The following is an 8,788-nucleotide window of genomic DNA, read 5'->3' as shown; positions in this document are numbered from 1 at the left end:
ATCCCTGATCCAGCCCCCTCAGAATCAGAAGGGCTCCCCTGGATTCGGAACACGCCTGCTCAATAGCTCCAGACCCAGGTTGAATGGAAACGTGCTAATTTTCTTAGGCAGCAACATCCAAGCTGCTGCTGGGGCAGGCCTGTGAGATGCTGCCATCCTTTTGCCACCCTAGCTGTGATGGTGTAGAAGCCACTTGAAAGTCATTGCTGGGTCATGCTCTTCATGGGGCTCCTACCAAGGTCAAGAGGAGCAGCATGCACAAGGAACAGAGGGCCTGAATGGAGTCTGTGTGAGAGGGGTTAGTAGAGGAAAAGAGCAAATATGAAGAGATTATGGGCAGCGTGGCTTGAAGAGGGAAGATTTAGGACAGTGAGTGAGTGGAGAGTGAGAGCAGTAAGGAGAAGAGCCTGAAGTGAGATAGTTAAGGGGTGGGATCCAGCAAGACCTTGAGGAGACATATTGGTCCTAGATGGCTCTAGCCCTGTGTAGAAGCTCTGAAGTGCATCTACCTTGTTGCTGGAAGGGAGAGGTCCAGGGAGCTGCTGATCAGCTCTGCCTTCCCTTTATGAAGGTTAGGCCAGCGAGCTGGAGCAGAGCCAGGGGGACAGACAGATGTGCACAAATGAGCCCGAGTGTAAAGGGGTGGACAAAGCTGAAGATTGCAAAGTGTCTCACTTAGCATAAGATGGATGCTAGGTGAAGACCAGTGGATTCATGTTAGGCTGCAATACTTGCTATCTCCAGAACAACCAGATCACAGCCACGAGCAGGTTACATATCTGCTTGTTCAAAATGCTAGAGAATGGGAAGCGCTACATCCCGTTGACTCTTAACCAAAGACCAAGGAGACAGGTTTGCTGTTCAGAGGTTTATTTTCAGTTTCTAGGCTCAGTCTCTTGACTAGGACAGAGTCCACAAAATATATTATAGTTACTTCATCCAGCACAGAGAGGGGACCCCTCTGGATGGGTGTTCCATACACATGGAACACTTTCTCCAGTAATTAGTGGGACATCAAGGGGACGCCAGCTGTTTTGTTAAGATCTACTTTTTAGTAGCCAGGCAAAGTTTAATATTCGTCATCACCTTCTTCCACCTCCTCAGCAGAGTCCCTGCCAACTTCCTCATAGTCCTTCTCGAGAGCAGCCATGTCCTCCCTGGCTTCAGAGAACTCCCCCTCCTCCATCCCCTCCCCCACATACCAATGCACAAAGGCCCGTTTCGCATACATCAGGTCAAACTTGTGATCCAGCCGGGCCCAGGCTTCTGCAATAGCCGTGGTGTTGCTCAGCATGCAGACGGCCCGCTGCACTTTAGCCAGGTCTCCCCCCGGCACCACCGTGGGAGGCTGGTAATTGATGCCCACCTTAAACCCAGTTGGGCACCAGTCCACAAACTGGATGGACCTCCTGGTTTTGATGCCTGCTATAGCTGCATTCACATCCTTGGGCACCACATCTCCCCGGTACAGCAGGCAGCAAGCCATGTATTTGCCTCGGCGAGGGTCACATTTCACCATCTGGTTGGAGAACTCAAAGCAAGCATTGGTGATTTCAGGCACCGAGAGCTGCTCGTGGTAGGCTCTCTCTGCAGAGACTATGGGGGCATAGGTAGTGAGGGGGAAGTGTATGCGGGGATAAGGCACCAAGTTAGTTTGGAATTCAGTGAGATCCACATTCAAGGCACCATCAAACCTCAGGGAAACAGTAATGGAGGACACTATCTGGGCTATCAGCCTGTTCAGGTTGGTGTAAGAGGGATGCTCAATATCAAGGTTCCGGTTGCAGATGTCGTAAATGGCCTCGTTGTCCACCATGAAAGAACAGTCCGAGTGCTCCAGCGTGGTGTGGGTGGTCAGGATGGAATTGTAGGGTTCCACCACCGCAGTGGAGACCCGTGGGGCAGGGTACACCGAGAACTCCAGCTTGGACTTCTTCCCAAACTCCACTGAGAGACGCTCCATCAAGAGGGACGTGAATCCAGAGCCTGTGCCTCCTCCGAAGCTGTGGAAGACCAGGAACCCTTGAAGGCCACTGCACTGGTCAGCCTGCACAAGGTGAGAGGACATTGAACTAGTGTTGGCCATGCTACTCACAGTAAACCCCTACACAATCACATGCAAGTGAGATACAATTATTCCTCAACTGTCAGCCAGAGGTAGGCTTTCAAGCTATATAGCCTGTGAGAGGCTGGTGCCTGACAGCACTAAACCTGCTCATGAATGAGCAGCTGTCTTTCAGTAAGATTACCAGTGCTAGAGGAGTATTTGAGAAGCCCCCACATGGAGTTCTATTTCTAGGCTAACTACAGGAAGAGCAAGTCAAGGCTTTGCCTCCTTATGCCAGGAGTGATTGGCTTTGTGGGTGCTGTATTTAGCTCCCCTCAGCCAGCAAAGAGGCCATGAGGGGAGCTTGGCATGAAGAAAATCCCTGGACTGAAGTTCTACCTACTCCCCAACACTCCTGTTAAGTCCCTCATCCCTCTCACCAGCATTATTCCTGTCTGGTTTAGACAGGGTGCAGTCCCTTCAACTTCTAAAAGGGAATGGGCAAACTCCTTTTCCTTACTTACCATTTTACGAGTCCTATCAATCACAGGATCTATGATTTCCTTCCCAATGGTGTAGTGGCCACGGGCATAGTTGTTGGCAGCATCCTCCTTGCCACTGATCAGCTGCTCAGGATGGAACAGGGAGCGGTAGGTCCCAGTTCGGATCTCATCTGTAAGGAAGGAGAGGGTCATGAACACCTTCAGGGCCTCAGCTTCAGAGCTGTGATTTAGTCAAAGTTTTACTGTAGAGCATGTTCCAGGGTCTGTTGTACCCACACTCAGTCAACAGCAAGGCACTAAGGCCCAGACCCACAAGGTATTTGGGCTCCTAATTTCCATGGAAACCAACAGAAGTTAGGAGACTAACCAGCTTTGTGGATCTGGGCTCAAAGACAGGTTTATCACCAAACGCTGGGTTATCTGCGGTAAGAGCACCCTGTTAGAAGCCATTGAGAAGTGGAGAGGATGGTTGTGTTTCCCCCCCCTCTTCCCAGCAGGTCAGTGATTGAAACTCAAAGAAGGGATCTGGTCTAGGCAGATTCCAGTGTCTTACCAATGACTGTGGGTTCCAGGTCTATGAACAGCGCTCTGGGCACATGCTTCCCTGACCCAGTCTCGCTGAAGAAGGTCCCAAAGGAAGAATCAGCTTGCCCCAAGGACTTCTCCAAACAGATGATTCCATTTGGCTGGATCCCGTGCTCCAGACAGTACAGCTCCCAGCAGGCATTGCCCATCTGCACACCGGCCTGGCCAATGTGGACAGAAATACACTCCCGCTGCATGGGGGAAGAGGCACACAAAGAAGTTGCATCCATGAAATGGTGGCTTTACTGGCTGGTTCAGTCAGTGTTTCATGCCTAGAAATAGGGAGCCAGGTCACTCGACTTCCATCCCTGCTCAGAGCTACAGTGGGAATCAAAAGCAACTTGGGCCTGGGGAGGTTCATCCATCTAGTCACATTTCCCAGGAGTGACCAATGGGCTCAATTTCCAGCTGTTAAACTACAGCCTTGTTCTATGTGCACAGCCCTGTTAAGCAACATTAAACCAGGATCACCAGATCCAGAGACAAGCAGGGCTTTAGCTTGGTTATTGGACAGAGCTACCATCCAGGCTACCGTATGACGGGGAGTCAGGTCTAACCATTGTTCTCGAACAGCCAGGCCCAAGGCTAGAAGGTGATTTAAGACAGTTCTTATTTCTAGTGAGGTATATGTATGGTTCAGTGCAGTCAGAGCTGCTAGATTGGAAAACCCCCTGGCCTTACGGTTTGAAGAGCAAAGGGAATTCCAGTATCGAAGATCTGGTTGGTGCCACATGCCTAAGACTAGCCCATTTTCAGGATTGGGCTGCAAGATGAAGGCAGAGCAGCCGAGTCTTGGCCAGATTCGGCCTGATGACACTGTGCAATGCTTTCAATGCACGTCTCATGGCAACAACATATTAGATACTGGACTGCAGTAGTCAGAGCGATGCTATTAGAGATAGAGTCACTGAATATCAGGGTTGGAAGGGACCTCAGGAGGTCATCTAGTCAAACCCCCTGCTCAAAGCAGGACCAAATTTCAACTAAATTATCCCAGCCAGGGCTTTGTCAAGCCTGACCTTAAAAACTTCTAAGGAAGGAGATTCCGCCACCTCCCTAGGTAACCCATTCCAGTGCTTCACCACCCTCCTAGTGGAAAAGTTTTCCCTAATATTCAAGCTAAGCTTCCCCTACTGCAACTTGAGACCATTACTCCTCATTCTGTCATCTGCTACCACTGAGAACTGTTTAGATCCATCCTCTTTGGAACCCCCTTTCAGGTAGTTGAAAGCAGCTATCAAATCCCCCCTCATTCTTCTCTTCTGCAGACTAAACAATCCCAGTTCCCTCAGCCTCTCCTCGTAAGTCATGTGCTCCAGCCCCCTAATAATTTTTGTTGCCCTCCGCTGGACTCTCTCCAATTTTTCCACATTCTTCTTGTAGTGTGGGGCCCAAAACTGGAGATTGTCTGCACTGACATGAAATTAAGAGCAACACCTTAGTCCCCATCTTGTGTGTATTGAGTGTCCTCTTCAAACTGGTGAGGGCTGGGGAATTAATTTTACTAGTGTGAGCCCCGCAGAGCCGGTGGTTTTAGAAGAGAAAACTCTTTTCTGATGTAATCATCAGAACCCCATTAACTAATTCCAGTTCTTTCCTAGGTTACCTCCCATGAATGGAGACCTATTGCACAGCATGAACACAAGGGGGTAGAGTTGGTGTGGAACCTTTCCCTAGGCATTAGAGTTCAGGCAAAGAAAAAAATGGAACCTTAGTGACCCATCAGTGGAGTTTAAGCCTTCCTGCAGCTATGCTGGCTAAGAAAGGACAGCCAGTCTGCTCAGTGTTAAGGTTATCCCGAGGAGAGGGATAATGAGCAGTGCCTATTCCAGGGCACCAATTAGTCCAGGGATGCCTTTATGTCTAAGTAGGTTAGATCAACCAGCTTCTCTCTTGTAGAAGACGGGGTTCCAGCTATTAACTGAATTTTAATCAGGCAAGTGTTTATTCCTCTTCCAATTCAGGGATCTATTCAGATGAGACAAATGACTCTCTAGACATGTAGATGGTTTAGATTCATTCGTTCAATTCAGTAGAGAAATTTACACAGGACTAGGACTGGGAAGACCAGAGTCGAAGAACCAATAATCTGGGGCTTGTCACTCCAGATAAACAGGTCTATCAGTTTTTAAAACAGCTCCTTGCTGCAGAGTCAGGATCATCACCACAGCTCTAATGGAGGAGGTGAGCTGATCAGAGCAGGGGCTGGTCTAGTCAGCCCCAGACATATGGATGGTATTCTAACTACTTAATTTCTTAGAATTGAAATAGATTGAACACAAGATGAAGAGTCAGAAACTAGATCCCAAGGTCAGAAGGGACCACTGTGATCCTCTAGTCTGACCTCCTAGCTAGTACAGGCCATAAAACTTCCCTAAAGTCATTCCTAAAGCAGGGCCTGAGAATGCTTCATTATCCCCTCCTCACAGAGAGGAGCAGTAACTTGTGCAAAAATCACCCAGCAGGCCCATGAATCATAGAATATCAGGGTTGGAAGGGACCACAGGAGGTCATCTAGTCCAACCCCCTGCTCAAAGCAGGACTGATCCCCAACTAAACCATCCCAGCCAGGGCTTTGTCAAGCCTGAATGACAGAGCCCAGAATAGAATCCCGGTCTCCTGAGTCCCAGACCAGTGCTCCAGCCACCAGGCCACACAGCCACTAACACCACCATTTAATTCCAGCTTTACCACAAAGACTCTGCCCGAGTTAGTGCTAGATTCACGGGCATACACCTGCATCCCTCTCTGTAGGCTGGGAACATTCACCTCCCTCGGACTGGGGCTGGTTAGTTAGTATTTGTGCAGCGCTTTGAAACGCTGCAGTAGACCCAGCTCAGGTAACAGGCCCATAGACAGTCACAGCGCCCTAGCTGCAGAGAAGCAGTAAGGCAGGACAGGGCTACCAGTCATTATTCCCCAGTTAGAACCCAGCCTCTTAAGTGTTCTCCTGCATACACGCCCTGCCCCACATAGGGAACAATCCAGTTTGCAAGTGTTAAACTAAGCTGGTTGCTAGTTAGTCCGTAGCTATCCCAGTTTAAGGAAACACTAGCACAGAGACCCACTCGTCAGGCTAGGAGTTTTTACTGTTGACTTCAATTAAAATAGAATCAATCCCTCTCCATAACAGAGGTAGCAGCCCCTCAGTCTGACATAGGCCAGATCATCCTAGATATCAGTCCCATTCAGGCATCAAGTTAAGCAGCTGAGTTTCCAAGAGGTCCTAACTGAGCTCTTTGGAAAAATCTGTCCCTCCCCCAGTGCTCTAGTTATTTGTCTTGCAGTAGCCCTACCTCACAAGCCAACACCCCCCTGCATTAGGTGTTGTGCAAAAACAGAACAAAAAACAGTCCCTGCCCCCAGGAGGTAACAATATTTAGCCTGTCAGCTCAGCAATCCTGAAATAAGTGCTAAGCTTTGTTGCACTACTAGAATGGGAGTAGAGTTCTCTGGAAAAAGAGTGCCTCTAACAATAAGCGCAGGTCCCCAGAAAACCCACCCCTGGTTTCATCAATAAGAGCAACTACCCCAAAGGAAAAAGCTCCATTTGGATGCATTCACTTCCACTCCAGCATTGCATCGCAGCTTATAACCCAACACTTGCAAACTACCATATCACAAACTCACCATGCCTGCAGCCTAGCTCTACCCAAAAGAGCTTGCAATCAGCCTAGCCCACTCCCAGCTCACTTATAGCCCCCCTGCAAACAATCACAGCGGTGCAGAGGCGAGGGGTGTGTCTTAAAAGGACAGAGCTCATTTTCCAACCCATTGTTGGGTTGCCAACTCTGATTGAAGCTATTCTGGGAGACTCCCCCCCCACGATGTAATGCCATTTTCTTAAAATAACCTATTAAAATCTCCAGAATTGCTTTCAATAGTCACTGGGAGATCAATGCCAATTCTGGGAGACTCCAGGCCAGTCCTGGAGGGTTGGCAACCGTAACAGCATGGGACTTCGTAGGGGTGCTACAGAGAAAACCCTAAGACAGCTGTAAAGCTGCAGGCATGTCTGTCTGAGGTACTCCTAGGGCTCCCATTATCACAGGGTCTGAGGGCCTCACACTTGTTAATGTGTTTATCCTCACGCCCTCACGCCCCCCTGGGAGGCAGGGCAGTGTTATTATCCCCATTGTACGGGTGGGGAACTGAGGCGCAGAGAGGCTAAGGCTTAGAGTTTTACCTGGACAGTCCAGATTCTGGCTTCTGTGTTCGGGTGCCATTTAAGGTTGCCAGGTGCCTGGTTATTGGGGACCTGGCAACCCTAAATGGCACCCAAACCAGAAGTCCGGTTACCGCGGGGTGGGCAGAGGTGTCGGGTCATTAATCCGTGCAAGCCCCTGCTCAGCCCAGGCTGCCTCCTACCTGCAGGTAGGATCCTTGACACACAGGGCTGGGTTAAGGCAGGGGCTTTAGGAGCTACAGCCCAGGGCCCTGGCTCAAGGGGGGCCCCGCAAAAATAAATCACAGGCAGTGATCTCCAACTGCAGGCTGCTAAAAGTCTCATGGCGCAGCCTTATTGGGATCCAGGAAGTGGGCGGGCAAAGCCCGCCCACTGCTAAAGGATCCCCCCCAGCCTAAGGGGGGGGGGTCCACAGGACCTGGAAAACCAAATAATTACGGGGGACAACTAATAAACAACAGGGACAGGAGTGCGGTCAAAGGGTCAAACGAAGGGAACTGGATGGGGACACCGAGCAGAGGACCCCGGACAGCGCCCACTGCTCTTCAAAGGCGTCAAGGGAGTCAGTGGACGCCGCCCAGGCTCGTGGCGCAGCAGGGCTCAGGCAGGCTGCCTGCATGCCATGGCCCCACGCTGCTCCCGGAAGCGGCTGGCTGCTAGCATGTCTCTGCGGCCCCTGGCAGGGGAGGGAGGCTGCTCTGTGTGCTGCCCCCGCCCCCAGCACCGTCCTCACAGCTCCCATTGGCTGGAAAATGGCCAACGGGAGGTACGAGGGCGGCGCTTGTGGGCACGGGCTGCACATGTAGACATACTGTCCCCATCCCCTCAAGGGCTGCAGGAGCCTGCTGCTTCTGGGAGCAGCCGAGGGCTATGGCAGGCAGGCAGCCGAGAGCCGCCTCTAGTAAGCACTTCCCAGCTGGAGTCGACACCTCACACCCCCTCCTGCACCCCAACCCCGTACCTCAGATCAGAATCCGCTCCTGCACCCAAACTCCCTCCCAGACCCCGCACCCCAACCCTCGGCCCCAGGTCAGAATCCCCCTCCTGCACCCAAACTCCCTCCCAGACCCCACACCCCAACCCCCTGCCCCAGGTCAGAATCCCCCTCCTGCACCCAAACTCCCTCCCAGACCCCGCACCCCCTCCTGCACCCCAACCCCGTACCTCAGATCAGAATCCCCTCCTGCACCCAAACTCCCTCCCAGACCCCACACCCCAACCCCCTGCCCCAGGTCAGAATCCCCCTCCTGCACCCAAACTCCCTCCCAGACCCCGCACCCCCTCCTGCACCCCAATTCCCTGTCTCAGGTCAGAATCCCCTCCTGCACCCAAACTCCCTCCCAGACCCCACACCCCAACCCCCTGCCCCAGGTCAGAATCCCCCTCCTGCACCCAAACTCCCTCCCAGACCCCGCACCCCCTCCTGCACCCCAATTCCCTGTCTCAGGTCAGAATCCCCTCCTGCAC

The 8,788-nt window shown here is 51.6% G+C and overlaps 1 protein-coding gene across 3 annotated transcripts; it reads right to left on the bottom strand.

The window, feature by feature from the left end:
• Positions 1-853: 853 nt before the first annotated feature.
• On the bottom strand, positions 854-8,497 carry LOC102946649 (tubulin alpha-3 chain-like). Of its 3 annotated transcripts, XM_043521012.1 has the most exons (5): positions 8,486-8,497; positions 6,766-6,781; positions 3,104-3,326; positions 2,572-2,720; positions 854-2,047 (listed from the first exon to the last, which is right to left on the bottom strand). In XM_043521012.1, the coding sequence occupies exons 2-5, from the start codon at positions 6,766-6,768 to the stop codon at positions 1,070-1,072; spliced, it is 1,353 nt and encodes a 450-aa protein (XP_043376947.1). In that variant the 5' UTR covers positions 6,769-6,781; positions 8,486-8,497; the 3' UTR covers positions 854-1,069. The 3 variants fall into 3 exon arrangements, with proteins under 3 accessions (XP_043376947.1, XP_043376941.1, XP_037745309.1); XM_043521006.1 differs by lacking the exon at positions 8,486-8,497 and having other exon boundaries at positions 6,766-6,834; XM_037889381.2 differs by lacking the exons at positions 6,766-6,781; positions 8,486-8,497 and having other exon boundaries at positions 3,104-3,332.
• Positions 8,498-8,788: the final 291 nt, after the last annotated feature.

This window comes from Chelonia mydas, chromosome 1, assembly GCF_015237465.2.
Source record: "Chelonia mydas isolate rCheMyd1 chromosome 1, rCheMyd1.pri.v2, whole genome shotgun sequence".
In the NCBI taxonomy this organism is placed as follows: Eukaryota; Metazoa; Chordata; order Testudines; family Cheloniidae; genus Chelonia; species Chelonia mydas.
Note: the sequence above shows the minus strand (reverse complement) of the source record. Positions and strands in the feature narration are given on the sequence as shown.

What these genes read in the sequence shown, in the direction of transcription:
- LOC102946649 (XM_037889381.2), bottom strand. Translation starts at nt 3,332, where the DNA reads ATGCAGCGGGAGTGTATTTCTGTCCACATTGGCCAGGCCGGTGTGCAG. An exon ending in CCTGGAACCCACAGTCATTG is followed by an intron (nt 2,721 to 3,103) that starts GTAAGACACTGG and finishes CCTTCCTTACAG; the next exon opens with ATGAGATCCGAACTGGGACC. An exon ending in TTGATAGGACTCGTAAAATG is followed by an intron (nt 2,048 to 2,571) that starts GTAAGTAAGGAA and finishes CACCTTGTGCAG; the next exon opens with GCTGACCAGTGCAGTGGCCT.